The sequence below is a fragment of the Dryas octopetala genome, chromosome 8 (genome assembly GCF_963921425.1).
Source record: "Dryas octopetala chromosome 8, drDryOcto1.1, whole genome shotgun sequence".
NCBI lineage: Eukaryota > Viridiplantae > Streptophyta > Magnoliopsida > Rosales > Rosaceae > Dryas > Dryas octopetala.
Genome location: NC_141373.1, coordinates 15,128,903 through 15,146,961, shown reverse-complemented (window position 1 = coordinate 15,146,961; position 18,059 = coordinate 15,128,903). Strand labels below are relative to the sequence as shown.

General features: G+C 35.3%; 1 protein-coding gene and 1 pseudogene across 1 annotated transcript; both read right to left on the bottom strand.

Moving 5' to 3' along the window:
* Nucleotides 1-1,325: 1,325 nt before the first annotated feature.
* LOC147277540 (S-adenosylmethionine carrier 1, chloroplastic/mitochondrial-like) lies at nucleotides 1,326-10,053 on the bottom strand. The gene is made up of 12 exons (XM_086254404.1): nucleotides 9,941-10,053; nucleotides 9,382-9,489; nucleotides 8,802-8,884; nucleotides 8,198-8,274; nucleotides 6,983-7,073; nucleotides 6,370-6,423; nucleotides 6,186-6,281; nucleotides 5,803-5,892; nucleotides 4,951-5,002; nucleotides 3,998-4,059; nucleotides 3,829-3,909; nucleotides 1,326-1,464 (listed from the first exon to the last, which is right to left on the bottom strand). Exons 1-12 carry the CDS (start codon nucleotides 9,981-9,983, stop codon nucleotides 1,333-1,335), a joined length of 969 nt encoding a protein of 322 aa, XP_086110530.1. The 5' UTR covers nucleotides 9,984-10,053; the 3' UTR covers nucleotides 1,326-1,332.
* A 2,029-nt stretch (nucleotides 10,054-12,082) lies between these two features.
* On the bottom strand, nucleotides 12,083-15,191 carry LOC147277539 (uncharacterized; annotated as a pseudogene).
* Between the last annotated feature and the right edge of the window lie 2,868 nt (nucleotides 15,192-18,059).

The following is an 18,059-nucleotide window of genomic DNA, read 5'->3' as shown; positions in this document are numbered from 1 at the left end:
TGTCAAATGATATATGGCTGTACAGATGATCAACATTAGTAGCGGATCAATCGGCAATTTAAAAGTGGAATTGTTTAAATTGTTTTTGCAGCGTGTGCCATGTTTTGTTCTCTTATTTTGCTATTTGGACTAACAAATAAATGCAACTAGCATTTTCCACAAAATTTTCAAATTACATCCTTTTATTTGAAAAGCTTTTCTTCATAATATTATCCATGTTATTTTCTTTTAACATTTGTATGTTTAAAAAGAGCAATATTCGAGATTTATCAAACAAGATTTAGGATGAATATAAAATTATGTTTAAAAACAAAATTAGAACAATCAAAACACATTGTGATTCATTTGCCCTGTAGAAGTATTGAGTATAGATTTGGGTTTTTGATTGATGAATTGAGATCTGAATTTTATAATTGCACTCTCCATGGGAGTAAGTTACTGTCATAGTCCAATGATAAATCTCAATCAACTTCTCTATGGGTTAGGATCATCAACTGGACGGTTTATAGATTCATGTTTGAGTAATGCTACTAACACCATTTAAGCAATCGAACACCATTTCAGTTTGTCCAACCGATGGTTTAGATTCATATTTGAGTAATGCTACTAACACCAAACAAATTTCAACTAACATAATGGTGTTTCATTTGTGACACTGTATCAGAGCCATGTCAACAAATCCGCAACAATCACTAATGACAAACGTTGCAATATGATAGAACATTAGCTTATCAACTCAGGCTGTATAGAAAAAAGGCCGAATGACAAATTTGGTCATGGTAATTTGCTAGGGGTTTCATTTTTGTCCCTATAATTTTAATTTTAGCAATAATAGTCCTGAACTTAATGTTACAATTCGAGGACAAGTTTAGGATTTCATCTATTTTCGGTTTACAAAATTTACGTCATTCGACCACTCAAAAATCAAAATTATTCTCATTTCAAGGATAATGGCACTATCTCAGCAAACAACTAATATAATCACTCAGAAAAAAGCCTCAATGAGCGCACATCACGAAAATAGAGAACTCTAAAATTGTCCTCGAATTGCAACATCAGGTTAGCACATGGGTAGTATTGTCAAAATTGGAACTACGGGAATAAAAGTGGAAACCCTAGCAAAATACAGTGACCACAACACAAAGCAGAAGCAACAAGGTGCAGAAACCACAACACAGACTGATATCTAATATCTTCTGTCAATTTTTTTTTTCCTCTATTAAATTAATTAGTTCAATATATATGCATAACGTACACTTCATATACTAAAGAAAGACTATAAAAGTAAGGATTGTATAGGAATACAACTCGATCTTTATGGATTGCATAAAGTCAGTGCCGCTTGGAAGAGGTTGACTCCTGATCCCTGGCGCGCCTTTGCTCGAGTATTTGCTTTGCCCTTTCCAGAACGCCAAAGAAAATTGAACCTCCAATACCTATCCACAGTACCCTTGGCCCAATACCCTGCAGCAAATGGCAGAAGAGAAGCTCACCATTTTGCAAGCTATTCATAAGATGAAATCTTCTTTATGCATGTTTGACATTAGTATTTTGCATAGGCAAATACTATATGTTTTAATTTTTTAGCAGATACCATATTAAGTATTGAGTTTTAGATGATTGTTTTCAAATGTTTCACTGTATTTGGCCAGAAGGCCAGAACTTTAAAAGTGCAAGTTTTTCTCTACAAATATATAATCAAAGAAACAATTGAACTAGCCTTGCACAATACAAAAAGGGGGGCACTATTCCCACTCCTCATTTGTCTTTCTGCACTCCTCTTTTTAATTTTATTATTTTAATATTTTTTATTATTAATTTAATTTTCCAAATTACCCCTAACATCTTTTTCACTTTCTAGAACGGTGGTTTCATTGTTTAGTTCCTTTCTCTTTAGCCTATGATACCTCCAATTCAAAGCAATGTTTTCAATGGAGGATCATAATCTCGGCCACTCAAATATCCCAACATACAGAAATTACTCCCTTCATTTGTTTTGACCTGGGTTTGGGAGCTCATATGCAAATAACGACAATGGAATAATAATCAGACACCATTATCCCAATCTGAGTCGAATCTGGGTTTAGGAGCTCATTTGTTTTATCCCAATATGACACCATTAACTTGTAGACCGAGATTGAATATTATGTATATTCATTTGCCTTAACCTTCATTTGCTTAATACAGAGATATATAATCAGAGCTGGGCTATTAACTTCTAGTTCATACTAATTACTTCAAAATAATAAAACCATGATTGAATGTTGTGTAAATTTGGCCAGTTTAAAGAGTTTCAAATTTCAATGTGGTGGGGCCAGAGGTTACTGTGGTATGCTCTAATGATGGGTATTGGTCATTCAGTCATTCCCAGTAACAATTGTGGATGAAAATGGAAGAAACCAAAAGGGATTCTGTTAAAAAGATCACAAAAAGATGAACTCTTCCACACAGTTGAGAATGTAGGTATCATAGGCAAAAAAATGAAGTAAACAATGAAACCCACAATTCTAGAATGTGAGAAAGATGTTAAGGATAGAGTTAGAAATTAAATTAATGAAAAGATATTAAAATAATAAAAATAAGAAGAGAGTGTAGGAAGACAAATCTGGAGTGTGAATGGCGCCTCCCTACAAATAATAGTATGTTTGCTTCCTCAAGTCAATATAGAAAATTATATATTTTTTTCGCATATTTCCTTTCCATTTGATCCTCCAAGGCACCAACAGTGCACTAAAAAAGTAAAAATAGCATTCAACAATTAATTTGATATTCTAACAAGCTATGAGAGTAGTAGTGCGTTTCTGTGCTAGGGCATGGGAAGAATGGGGTAACATATATCTAATAGTCTCATACTCTTAAATTGGTGCAACGCATTGTAGAACCAAGAAATAGGAAAAGGGAGAACACAATGACACATAGACACACTTGACCCAAGACCTAAAGGAGGTAAACATGTTGCAATGTCTGCAATACTTTAGGTCTGACATTGCAATATCTCAAAGGTCATAACTCGGGGGGCCAAAGTGCAATTTCACCCAAACTACTCAAAGGACCCTGAAAACCTTCAAAAAATACCCAAAAGGACTAAGAGTTCATTTCCTAACTATAAGGACAATAAGGATATTATTGCATAACTTTAAGGACAAAAATACGTTGGTTTTCAATTTTCTGTCACACACTCAAACGCTCATGCAACGCTTTGTTTATTTAATTTTTTTCCATTGCAGTTGCAATGGCTAAAAAGTACAATTACAATGGTATTTTTGGGTTATTATAGGTGATTTGGATGTGTGAGGATGTGTTTTAGCATGGTTTACCACATTTTTTGGTTTATTTTATAGTTTTTCGAAATTGCCTTTTTTTTTTTTTTGGTACAGTTGCAGTTGCACAACTTGCACCAGAAACTGGATGAGTGTTTGAACGCACGATGCTCAGCGTGAGTGTCATGTTGTCCTCTTAAGTACATTTGAAGGTTGTGAGGCCATTATAAGTCAAGGACTCTTGTTTTTCATAACTGGCTGAAATTGTACAAATATTTGGGAAGCAATATTTTTTTGGTTATTGGAATAAATAACAAAAGAACAAATGAGAAGGGGGAAGGGAAAGAAAATGCAAACCAAATAGAATTCAATATAATGAATAAATATATGATGTTTTTGAACTGAGAGGGGAGGTGTTCGTCGAAATCCTAGAAAATAGAGCCCTAAAAGAAATCAAATTTCTTAGCATACATTTTAGTTGCCTCAAATATGAAAGAAGAGAAGAGAAACACAATTCCACTTTGACATGACAATTATCAAGTAGAACAGAAACAAGGAATGGTCAAACCTTCCAAAAAGCAGGACTTCCTTCTTCTCTCATTATGGTCCTAACACAATCACAAATTCCTTGGTACTGGTTTTCTGATCCCTGCAATGGTTTAGAAGAGAAAATGATGGAAAGAAAATATTTATAAAAGAATTCCTCCAAAAGAAGAAGAGGAAGAAGGAATCACTACCTGAACCATTAATCTCGTTTTTATCACATCAAGAGGGGTAGTTACAGCTCCAGTTATTGCACCTGCAAGTTAGTCAAAGTAGACTGAAGAGCTTTTCTTAAACAGTGCATTATATATGCATGATTCACTTAACACATATAAGGTACTAAGTAGTTGTAAAATGAGAAATCTTGGGCAATCAAAGCAAACATGCACAGCTTCATTTCTTGAGAAAAAAATGCTGGTAGTGGCCTCAGGCCTGTATGGTATTCAAACAGATCAAATGAGGGCTATACATCAAACTATCCATCTGGAAAGTGACAACCATGAAAAAAAGGAAGTCATTTTTCACTCAGTATGAGAATTTAACTGCATTTACATAAATGTCCACATCCTTGAGCTGTACAGAATAATGCTGCAACAAGGGGTTTTGCAATTTTATCTTCTGTTTCTACTGTTACACAAATGCTGCCTGAAGTTTATTGGTGCACTCATTACAGAATACATGTCGACGTGCAAAATGATATCTTGACTACAAATTTTGTATTTCTTTCTTCTTTCAAAAAGTTTGTTTATATAACTACGAAGACATCAGAATTTTGGATTAGGAACCTATCATTAGAATGGTATTCATGGTATGCATTTTTGACAGTTATATATGTTGAAGGTCAAGACTATGGCTAGCCACATTGATTTTGTAGCCAGACTAGGTAGTGAATCCTAAATGAGAAAACAGAGAAAGTTTGACTCAGAGCTACTTTAGAGACCCCAATGCAAGGAGGCAGGCTAGAATTTTAAAATACAACAATTACGTGTATATGTATAATGTATATATCAATGTATACATACATTCATATATACATAAAGAACCCAAGATAAATATCTTAGTATAACAGGAAACAAATTACAGACAGCATGGTTAATAATTAAAGAACCCAAGATAAATTCAGAAGTTGTATGGCATTTTAAGTTACCAGCAAAAGCACCAATTATAGCAATCTCAGGGTCATTCAGATCTCTTCGTGCCTACAGGAAAGACAGAATTCAGTCATTTTTCCAACACACACTCGCTGACACACTCAAACACACACATACGCATACACATGTAAGTATGTATCCAAGTATTCCCGTGTCAACTAACAAAATATTTTAGTCGAAGAAATGAAACTGCTGAAACATATTTAGGCAGCATTTCGATGGCTTCTAGCTGTGAGTTAACATAATTAAATCATGGCTCAATTACATTTTTGGCCCTTGTACTTTGGACCTGATTACACTGCATTCTTTTTCGTGTCAATTTTTTTAAAATGCCACGTGTTGCATGTGAAAGGTTATTATAGTCACTTTACCAGCAAAAAAGTAATATGCAACCTTTGTGAGCAGCAACATGAAAGTCTATTAATGGAAATATTATTTTCAACCCAATTGCAATCATAATAAACTATAAGAGTAGAATTGCAAAAATCGAAACTATTGGGACCAAAGTGGTATCGAGTCCAAATTAGAAGGACAACATGTAATTTTGCCTTAAATGATTTTCCGACACATGCACACACATACACACATGTTTGTATGTATCTATGTATGATCCATATATTCCATGCAGATAAAATATATATATATATATATATTTGAGAGGAAATAGTGAAGCTGCAGAAAGCTTTGTAGGCAGCATTCCAATGGCTTCTAGCTGTGAGTTATAAATAATTAAAGTTTGATATTTTATATGGAAAATGAGGCTTCAATTTTGAACAAGGACATTTGTATTTATTTCACCAATTCCTAGAATATCTCCATCAATAATGATATAAATACTCCTCTCCTACCGCTAGTTTAAATCCTATTCGAAGCTGCTCGTAGATGCAAAACTGAATGGCATCAAATGGTAAATCTCGCAACAGGAATGACCCGTACCCCTGCAATCTCAAAAGGAGGTCAAGGCATAAGCACCAAAAACATTTCAAAAATTAATAGCAAATAATTTCACATGCATAAATGTATCTAGAATCTAGATAGCTTATGATGAAAGAAAACGCAATAATCTGATTGTAAAAATTGCTGTCACAACATCAGAAATTTATTTCAGAATAAGTAATCCATTGTTTTTTATGAGGAGATATTTGTTAGGTTAAACTAAACAGTGAAACATCAGACTGAAAAGTTGACTCAGATGAGAAATTTAGAATGGAGAACAGTGAGTGTAATGTACCGCATAAAGACCTTTGAAACCCTCCTTAGCAAGAATAAGGCGCACAGCATCTGGGGCTGAAGAAAATTGTGCAGTTTGCATCCTTGTCTTGACAACCTAAAGAGACGAAATGTTAACAAACACAAGAGTGCAATAAAGAATAGGAAAAAAAAATTAAAAATTGAAAAATATTGAACTTAACTACCTCTGTTGGCACTCGTACAACAGAAGAAGCAGCACCTCCAATAGCACCTGCAGTCTGATTGAAGTCTGAATACCTCTTAAAATAACAATGGCCTCATCCAGTACATTGAAGGTTAACTTCTCCCTATCATCACTAGTAGAGTGAGAGGTGATGTTTAAGTGAGGCAAAATAGTTTTACTACCAAACCATCAGTCTCCTTAAGCATTAATGAGAACACCCATTAGTGCCTTTTAGGCTAATCCATGAAAGGTGAGTATCAGATCTCATTGCATAGGCTACTAATATAAATATTTTTAACCTCTGTGAAGTTATTTATGCCACGATGACAGGATTATATTAATTTTTCTGTGATAAAACAAAACTCTTTTAGTAGCTTGTTAATAAACCCTCATCAGACAACCTTCACTCATGTGCCCCCTTTGAAGTAATTTATGCCACAATGAGAGAGAGGATTCAAATGAGGAATGGGGAAAAAAGAGAAAATGAAGGAGGATGAATGTGTTTACTAGGACATTGCATATATGTGCAGCACATAACTATTACATTATTGAAGAAGCATTTTCCTAGCATCAAGAAAATTCTGTCAACATAAATGCAAAAGCAGGTTGCATACCAAATGAGCTAAAGCACTAAGGTTTTCTGGGAATGACTTCAGCAGTTTTTGCTTTGTCGGTTCATATACACCAATGAATATGGCTGAAGCCCTGTAAAGAAAAGAAAATTCATCAACCACATGACACACAATAAGAAAATATAAGTCAGGATAGTGGAAATAACTTGAAAACCTATAATATAACTTCTCAAAATTAAAATCTGCATTTTGTTCCAATGGAACAAGACACTGCTATATATGTGTATTTTCATGATCGGCACTATTTCCCCATGATTGGATGCTTGTTTGAATGGAAAAAAGCCATAGATTTAGATTCAACTATGCATATGATTACCATGTAAATGTTTATAAACAAAAAGAAGGGCACCGAATCCTCATGACTATTCATTTCCATTTGCAATGCTATTTCTCAGTTAGTGTCCACAGAATTGAGAATGATTGACAGAAGTCTTGTGCCAACAGCAATAATATGGAGGATTTTCTCATGTATTAGGCCAAAATGTAAAAGTAAATAATCAAATATGACTCTTCAAGCCAGAAAATAAGATGCAGACTCAATAAACCCCCCATTGAATTACAGGAGGAAGACAACTTCATAAGGAAAAGTAATTTGCAACAAAAGAAAAAAAGAAAAAAAAAAAAAAAAAAAAAAAAAAAAAAAAAAAAACAGAACAAAGAACAAAAAACAATAATGCACCCTGCAAAGAAGGAAAAAATATAAATATCACAACAAATATCTATACACAAAAGTTAAGAAAGAATGTTGTTTTAAAAATTTCTTAATAGGTTCCACAGAAAAATAAATAATGTATCAAAAGTAAAGGAAAATGGATGTTTGGCCCATGAACCTTAGGTGAAGTGGCATGGGATGGGTAAGTGCAGAGATCTTATGTTCAAATCCTCATGCAAGCAAAAAAGAAAAGAAGCATAGCTGGTTTTGAAATTTAAATGAACTCTCATATTTAGAAAAATTGGATACAATATATTGATGCATGTAAAGCTTGTTTAGTTTATCATGCTCAAGGTTTCAGATGGCTTAGGCCCAAAAGTTAGGTTTGGCATTAAAGATCACATCAAAGGAATATGACAACACCAAAATACACAATCTGCATGTACGTATAGGGAAGTTGAGGAAATGCCTATCTGATAACCAAGTGTACTTCCTGCCCAATTTTTTTGAAATAAATAAATAAATAAATAAAAAGGTGTACTTACGGTAAGACACCAGCAAGGTTTCCAGCCAATCCAGAATATAGACCATTCAACATAATTTTCCCTCCAGCATGGGCAGCCTGAATGGGACACATCAAAAGAAAATGACAACAATTTTAAAAACAGTAATGAGGACCAAGAATTACATAAAAAGAAAATGTACAAGTAGTGAACCATGCAATTATAAAACAGCTCTATTCATTCCCTAAATAGAAAACTGTAGAAACCATATGCAATGGTATAGGTGTTGTTGAGCAAAGTGTACCATATCACCTGAAAATACACTCAACCAATAAATTAAGAACCCATAAGAAGAAATATTCGTGAAGATCATCGGACTTGAGTCAAGACTATCTAGCCACATATGGTGGCATTGCAACAATCTTGTCACTCCATCATGTTTGATAATTTAAGCCAATAAAAAATCAGCAAAGTAGCATCAGGCAGTGACTGCATATTAATATATAAATGAAGGAGACGACTCTTCTACCAGAAATTACAAGCAACCCAATATATCATATGAATGAAATATTTCCTTTTCCCTAAAAGACAGTCCAAATATAATCGAACAGATAAATAAAAAAGGTTTTCAGTATTATTTACATGCCTGTAATCGAGTTTTTATTGTGTCGATTGGGTATAAAGCTGCTTCTACAACAACACCAGCAGCACCACCAGCTATGACACCATCTGCAAAAATCATAAGAAAGCCAAAGATGCTAACTTTTTCCCCTGAGATTTTCATCTTATAACACATTTTCATTTGTTCACAAAAGTATTTAGTTATAAAATAGTTCTTTTCCAGTCCATAAACAAAAACCAGGAGAAGAAAGTCAAAGGTGACCACAATTTGTGTTCAGCTTTTCCAACCCAACTCATAGCTGCAGCCTGCAAGTGGTTGGTTATGGCAGAACAACTTTTTCCCAGTTCATAAAAGTTCATCCCACTCCGTTATGCAAACAGTAGAATAAAATAACACATGCAAAAGTCATTGGCTTATAACATGTACCACAATTCAGACAGAATCTTTTTCGTTTTTGAAAAGAAACAAAATTTGATTGATCAATCTGAAAAAAAAAACTTACAAATTGTGGACAAGAATCAACAACATATATCACCAAAAGTTTCATTAATTACTATATGCAACTTACTTAGCACAAGTTTAATCAATAAATTATAATCCATACCGTAAAAAACACGTAAAAAATCGAATGGTGTATCTTCTCCTCCTCTGACTGTTGCCAAACAGTCACTTGGGTCCTTCTGAAAGCTACTCATCTTGCAGGTTAGTAAATCTGTAAAGTGAAATCATAAATAAAAGCAAAATGAAACACATAACTCCAAAGAAAAAAAAAAGTAAAACTTTAATTAAAAAAAGATACATTGCATTGGAATAAGGATTGAAAGGATATTACTGCTAGAAGAAGCCCTAGCAACCAAAACAAAAAAGCTCACACTCACAGTCTCACAGAAAATTTCTTACATTCTCTCTTTCCTTTTTCATATTTTGTTTTTTTTTTTTGGGTTAGCTGAAATTGCAACCTTTTTTTTATGATAATTAACAAGATTTCAATAGCTTTAGGTAATGAAATAGAACCACGTCAAGCCCCATTTTGCTTCTGAGAAAACTGAGTTGGGAAAAAGAGAGGAAAGCGATCATTATTTATTTTACGACAGAGTTCTCAGGGACATACGAATACGATCAAGTGAGAGAATGGAGGAAAAGGAAAGAAAATAAATAAATACCGGGTGAATCTGCCAGTGGAGGAGGATTTTTAACAAGGTCCATTAATGTTTAAGGCTTTGAGCTTTGCCTTCCCAGTGTAGCAGTGATTGATGATCCAGGACTCAGGAGTGAGACGAGAGTTTTTCTTAAAAACTAGCCCAAAAGGCAGAGTTTTCTTTAACAAAATATATAAGTGAAACGAATAAGGGTAACTTTAAATTCCTCGAAAAAAAAAAAAAAAATTGACTTTTTTGGATATGATACTTCATCCGTCTTGTTTTTAGATTAACATTAAATGAAGGTATAAATTCAATTTAGACACATAATTATATACGTTATTTCAATCAGGTCCACAAACTTTAAAATATTTCAAATATACACCCGATCTATTATCTAAATTGAAAAATAATTTTTCGTCCATCAATCTGTTAAAGGATCCGTTAAATGCCAGCGTGGCTTTATTGATTAGGATTATTTAGTGACGTGGCGCCAACTCAATAGACCCTTCCCAAAAACATCAGATTTTTTCCCAAAGTCGAATTTAAATCCCTCACCCTATGGTCTTTGTTCTTTACCTCTGTATTCTCTGTTTTTGTCAAGGAAAGCCCCCAACTGTTATTGTGGAAAGAGATGCCAGGTGGTTACAGCATGGACGGATACGAATCCTTGCCGACGGTTTTTTGGCTGTGAAAATTATTGGGTAAGTGGTGGTGGCTATTTGAGTTTTTCCGAGACTTGGGGGTTTTTTTTTTCTGTGGTTTTGGTTTATTTTGGCTTTTTCTTTTTCGAGTTTGGGTTGGCTTTTCAGTCTTGGGTTTGAAAATTTGGGAAGTTTTTATATGGTATGAATAGTGAGTGGCTTGATTTGCAGAAAGTTGAAGATTGTGACTTTTTTGTTTGGTGTGACCCACCCATTTGTCAACGAGCACGGATGGTGATCCCTGGGCTATTGAGAAGGATGGTGATTTCTGGGCTATATAATTAGTGTTTCTAAAAGGATTATGGAGGGGCTATTTTGGTAAATTATTAATGACTTTGATGCAAGTTTTGGATTATCTTTGCAATGGTAATACATGGGGGATGATGATGATAATATAATAGTGTAAACTTGGTTCGATGATGATGATAATATAATACTGCTGTGATTTTTTTAAATAATATGAATATGGGTCTTTTTCTCCCTCTGTCGTGGGTGGAGATGATTATGAGTAAATGGAGTTCTTGATCCCAATGGGGGAATGTTAACATTTTGTTTTTTTCTGGAGGAGGGGAGATTGGAACTTAGGACCTCTTCTAACATTGGATTCTAGCATTTTGAATGCAATTGAATTGTTTTAAACTTGCTCTGGATTTTCTGGTTTTGAGTGTCATTTTTCTTTCAAGGGCTATACAGGACTATATAAGTGTTATCCTCATTTATTAGAATTAATAAGGAGATAAGAGAAAGGTGGTTTGCTTTGACATTAATTTGAAGATTGGAAGAATGCATTTATAACCTTAGAAAAAGGAATCATTTATCTTTCACTTAAAGCCTTCATCATTTTCCTTGATTTTTAAACTAAAGCAGCCTGTTGAATTCCTCAATAAATAATGATAAAACAAAGAAGAACTCCCCACAGCCTAATCTCACCCTAAATCCATGCCATAGCGAAAAAATGATGAAAAAACATAATGCAAAGGCTTGTTGTCACAAGTAACATGAGATAAAACAAAGGAAATCAAGAAAAGTAGTCATATCTATCCTACTCCAAATAATTGAAAGTGCTTAAAATGAAGGTAGACATCCTTAACCCATTCAACAAAGTGAATATTAATAAAAGCATTGATAAGATAAACTGAAATAAACATCCATAATATATCAAGTGATGGAATTACATTCTTCTAAGTTCTCCAAATACCAAAATAACATCCAATATGCATAGGCAGTGGTCCATTACCTAAACAAGTTCTAGAATAATAAGATACCTATATTAGTGGATGTAATTGCATGCATGCATATTCTTAGAGCATTTCTCCAAGAATGCAAATACATCCAGCCAATAATTGTTCCAAAATAACCATTTTATGTAGCCTAACACAAATACTAATTAAGCCTTTCTCACACAAAAAACATTCCAAGTTCAAAATGACAATCTAGCACGTCTCTCTACGATCATGCATATTCATTCATTGGTAATATCACCAGCCCCTTCATTTCCATATGTAGGCTCCATTTCATTTCCATTAGATAAAGCCATGTCAAGTCCAGAGTTTGAAACCACTTCATTTCCATGTCCATTAGCCCCTTGGTTTGTATGTTGAAAAGCCTGCAATATATGTGAAGGTCAACTATATCCACATACTTGAATATTTGTTATATTGCTCAAATTGTCAACATTGTACTTACTCTATATCTAGCCTTGGGTCCTAATGCTTTGTGCCTGGTAGTACTCTTAAATGGTGCAGTAGGTTCATGACTTCCCTGTTAGGGCCAAGTTCAAATAGACATGGACAATACACAATTATTATTAGACATGTGAATATGTAATACCAAACCCAACTGACCAAGGCATATATGTAATGAAATTACCTGAGTGATTTCAACTTCATGTGACACTTGCTCAAGTAGGGCTACTACTTTTGGTGGTCTTCCTTTCCTGCCAGGAGGTTTTGGTGGTTTCTGCCTGTGGCATGTACGAGTATTATGCCCTGACTTTCCACAGTGCCTGCATGTGATCACCATTCCTTTTTTGCCTAGCCTGGTCTTCTTGGTCTCATCATCTTTTTCCTCAGGACCTTTCTTTCTCACTTTCTTTGGCCTTCCAGGTTGCCTGGAATATGAAGGTGGTAGCAATGGGATAAATTCAATCCTATCCCACATAGATTGGCCATTCATTGGCAATATTAAATTGTTATAACACCTCATGTATGTGTCAACCTTATTGTATCGATCCACATACTCTTCTACAGGCTTCCCTCCCTTATAGAAAATGGCAGTAGTTGCATGTTTGCAAGGAACCCCACTTAAGTCCCACTTTCTACATTCACATGTGTGTAGATCAAGATTGACTATGTATTGTTCTCCTCCACCACCATTCACTTGATACTTTGGGCCTCCAGACCATATCACAGGTAACCCCCTTGCCTCAACCTTTCTGTCTTGAATTTTGTTGAATATCTTAGGGCATATTGCATGTGGCCACTTCATCATCTTTGTTCTCCTCATCTGAATCATTTTCATCAACAAACCCCTAATCATTTCAAGCATGGTGATAATTGGTTTATACCTAGCCTGCAAGATGTTTTGGTTAAAAGCTTCACAGAGATTGTTCATGATGATGTCACACTTGACATATGTGGTAAAGTGAGACCTTGACCATTGTGATGGTGGTTTCTCAACAAGCCATTTCCATGCCTCCAAGTCTAAGACCTTTAACTCATCCATAGCACGCCCAAAGTGTGGTACAGTGGTTGACTTAGCAGCTTTCCATAAAAGGTCACTCAAAATCTTTCCCTTATGTAACCTTCTAAAATTAGTGAACAAGTGTCTAGCACAAAATCTGTGCTCACTATTGGGGACCACATCTGCAAATGCTCCAGGTAAGCCCTTCTACTTGTTTGATATAAAGGTCCACCCAAATTGGTTCTCAATAGCCAAATCCTCAACCAATAGTTGTAAGAACCAAGTCCATAAATCTCTAGTCTTCATCTCAACCACAGCATATGCCACAACCCATGTCTCATTGTTGGCATCTATCCCCACTACTGTAAGTAACTGCCCACCACAAACCCCTTTTAAATGGCAACCATCTAACCCTATAAGTGGTCTGCATCCATCTTTGAAGCCTTGTTTGCAAGCACCCAAACACACATAAAGTCGTTGAAACCTTGAATTATCAGCTTGAATCTTGCATGTAGTTCCAGGATTGGTCCTTTTCAACTCTTCACAGTAGTTCCATAACAGAGCATATTGTTCCCTTTGCGTCCCTTGGATCTATTCTAGAGCCTTCATCTTGGCCTTGTAAGCTTTCATTATTGAAACTCCTACCTTGAACTCACTAGAGGCAGCATCTACGATTTACTTGGGGGGTACGTCTGGATTGGACTAAATCCTGTCAATAAACATCCTAGTCAACCACTCAACAGTAGCATTCTTGTTCTATGAACCCTTGAGTACATATGGTCTGCCTCATAAATCTTGATCTGCATAGTGCTATTGAGTATATTTCTCCTTGCCACATACATTTCCCATGGACAAATTCTTTCCTGACCTTCCTCTCCATCACAGTAACATCCCACCCTAAACCTCTCTTTTTTCCAGAATGTAATATTCTTCTCATTTATGATTGCATACTGTCTGATAGCTTTTCTCACCACATCACAGTCACTGAATAGCATCCCTAGCTCGAATCTAGGATCTTTCATGTCTGTGGCAGAGTTGAACTCTGGCCAGTGAGTGTTGCTCTCATCTTCATCTTCATCAGAGCCATGCACACTTCTTAGCTAATCATCAGAAGCCATGTCACGCTCCTCTTCCTCAACCTCCAGTTCTTGGACTTCATCCACCACAATATTCTCATTCCTTGGCTGAGATGTTGATCCAACCCCCTCCTCTGCATAGTCAACATTTGTCTCAAAGTCTTCATCATCCATGAGATAATCACTATCCACATATTCACAGTCAATATTTTCATCATCACTATCACTATCACTATCACTATCACTATCACTATCACTTGATTCTTCCTCAGTTATTACAGCCTCATCATCTATTATAGGTGATGTTCTAATCCCACCACTTCTGGTACTTGGTCTTCTTCCCACACTTGCCCTAGTAGATGGCATTCTTACTGCACTTGTTCTATTCCCACCACTTATGGTACATGGTCTCCTAGCTGGTATTCTCTCATATCGTCTGCCTCTATTGGAAGCCTTGTTAGTAGCAATTGTGTCATCTATTTGAGAAACTTGAGTAGTAGCAATGTCATCAACCTGAGAAGCTTGGGCAGCCTTCATAGGAGTAGACTCCACGTTATTTAAGTCCACAGCAGTATCTTCAGCATTCTCATTAATATCCACATTAATTGTACCATCATTAACTCCCTCCATAACTGTACTAGCATTAATTCCCTCACTATTTGCTTCCACATTAATTCCAGAGGACCTTGCTTGATGTCTTAAGTACTCAACTGAGTCTACTGCCACATGCTCTAAAAAAATATCCATCTCAGAAACTTCCCAGTCTATAAGGGCACACATGTCTCTGACATCATTATCTGTCTTAAGCAACATTAATCCTCCACCTCACTTATACCAATAGTTAATGATTTCATTCTCATACCCTAAGTACTGTGCCATTTTGTCAATCTCTATTAGAGAAATTTTGTCTTTATACACAGAAGTCAAAGAAATACACACTACCATTCACATAGTAGTTTGACCGTATTTGACCCCCATGAAGCATTCGTATGGAGAACAAACCAGGGTCACCTACAAAACAGATAAACTTTGTGTTAATTTCATCACCTATCTCACTTTTAACACCTGACATCATTGTCTAGAATCTATGGTACCATATACAGAATATTAGCTGTTTTCAAAGAAGCCTTTAACACAAAAACACAACTTTATGGGAGGATGGGGTATTATTAAATAACAACGCACACACACCATCAACCATATTCACTTTCTTACCAAACAAACAAAATATTGTTACTTTATATACCACTAACAAACAAACCCACATCTATAAAATAAACCCTCCACAAACATCCAAATCCCTCTGTAAAATAAAAACATTGACCATTTAAAATCATAATCCTCATATTATCTAACCCTAATCCCATTTTATTTAACTAAAATCTACACTTTAATTATCTAACCAAAATACCCATTTAAACATCCACATATGTCCAAAAAACCTTGAAACTTACTGTATATAGATGGACCATCTCGTCTCCCGCGTGGGTACCATGCCATCACACCAACAGCAGAAAACCCAGGCTTTTCAGGCAGAAATATTCGAAGCTTCAGAGAGGAGTAAAGATGGAGAGAGTTGAGTGTTTGATTTTGATTTTAAGATCTAAGTTTGAGCTTTTGGCAGACTAAAGGGATGGGTTTTCTTGGAGAGCGTTCGACGACGAGCGGGAAGAAGTGATGACTTTGTGGGCCTGTGTCAGGGATTAGGTGGACATGTGTCGCTTATTTAGCTGGAAGGGTCTGCTGAGTTGGCGCTACGTCACCAAGTAATCTCAATCAGCAAAGCCACGTTGGCATTTAATGGATCCCTTAACAGATTGATGGACGGAAAATCATTTTTCAATTTAGATAATAGATCGGGTGTGTATTTGAAATATTTTAAAGTTTGTGAACCTCGTTGAAATGAGGTATATAGTTATGTGTCTGAATTGAATTTATGCCTTAAATGAATGCAATCATTCATTTAACAATTTAATAAGCACCCCGGTGCGGTTCGGCTCAATTCACCCCGAGAACTATGTACCGCGTTAGAAGTGTTCTCTCGGTGCGATTCGGTGCTGTAAATCGGACAAAGTGGAGAAAAACCAAACCAAACCAGACCATTGTAGGGACGGTTTGGTTCGGTGCAACATGCACGGTTTTGGGCCCAAAGGTTTAGGCCTAAGCCCAATTATTTTGTTAGTACTCACATTTGGTTTTTGAACTTTTTGGCCACACAATTGGATTTTTGAACTACCATTCTACCAATTAAACAAATACAAATACAATTTTGAACTTTGCTTAACTTGCTTAGAACTTAAAATTTTAAAATAAATACAACATGCTTAAGTTATAAGTTATAACTATATATAAGATTATATATAACTACTATAGAGTAATGAGTATAACGAGGGCCCTTCCAATAAGGGATCCCTCATTTAGTGTTAAATGAGGGATCCCTTATTGGAAGGGCCCTCTGAGTATAACTATATACTACTATAGTATATATATATATATAACTACTATAGAGTAATGAGTATAACTATAGTATATACTAGTATACTAATTATATATTACTTATATAGTTATATATAACTACTGTAATATGTATACAACTATATACTAAGTTACTAACTATATAGTTATGTATTAAGTTTATATATAACTCTATATACATAAAACATTATTATATAGACCATAGAGTATATAGAAATAGAATATACTAATTTTATTATATAAGATATAACTAAAATTATATACTAAAACATTATTATATATATAATTTTAAACTCATAGGGTTATATAAAATATATTTTAGGGTCTAAAATAAAAATCTATAAAATGTGTATAAAAATGTATAAAATGTGTACAAAAATATATAAAATGTGCATAAAAATATATAATTATATTTTTTAAAATTACACGGTGCGGTTCGGGCAAAGTGAGCATGAAACCGGAACCGGAACCGTCCATATACAGTTTGGTTCGGTTTTCTTTATGGTGTTGACTTTTTTGGTCAACTCGGTGTATTTTTTATTTTTATTCGGTTGGTTTGGTTTGGTGTTTCGGTGCGCCAGTTATTATGCCCACCCCTAAACAAGAGTGATCCTATATGCACACCTCACTCTCTCTCACTACACACTTTTTCTTTTGAATTTTTGAAATTACAAATTTAACCCAATATGAAAAAACATTAAAAGACAAAAGAAAAAAAAAAACCAATAGAACACCCCACCCTTAGCCACCCTCATTGCCGGCAAGGTTGTCGACAGTTCAACCTGCCCCTTCCCCTATCTCTTTCTCTCTCTAGCTTCCTTCCTCATCTCTCTCTTCGCACTCTCCTTCCCTCTGTCTCCTCTCTCCTTTTCTCTATCTATTATGTCCATCTTGGTCCGGTTTGTTACAAACGTCGGCAACCCTAAACCAACAGAAACTATTTGATAGATTGCTGCCGAATGAACCCAATTTGTTCGGCAGACCAATGCCGAACAAAACCTTCCCTTCTCTCTTTATCACCCTTTCTCCTTCCCTATGGCCTCTATCTCTTTCCCTCCCTCTCATCTCTCCCTTTCTCTCTCATTTCTGTCCCGCCGACCACTAATCTGGAAGCCAATTTGCCGAATGAACCCAATTGGTTCGGCATACCAATACCAAACAACCCGTTCACCCCCAAATATGAAATTTCAATCTTAAACCCTAAAC

What these genes read in the sequence shown, in the direction of transcription:
- LOC147277540 (XM_086254404.1), bottom strand. Translation starts at nt 9,983, where the DNA reads ATGGACCTTGTTAAAAATCCTCCTCCACTGGCAGATTCACCCG. An exon ending in GTTTCAAAGGTCTTTATGCG is followed by an intron (nt 5,893 to 6,185) that starts GTACATTACACT and finishes TTGAGATTGCAG; the next exon opens with GGGTACGGGTCATTCCTGTT. An exon ending in GAAGTCCTGCTTTTTGGAAG is followed by an intron (nt 1,465 to 3,828) that starts GTTTGACCATTC and finishes CATTTGCTGCAG; the next exon opens with GGTATTGGGCCAAGGGTACT.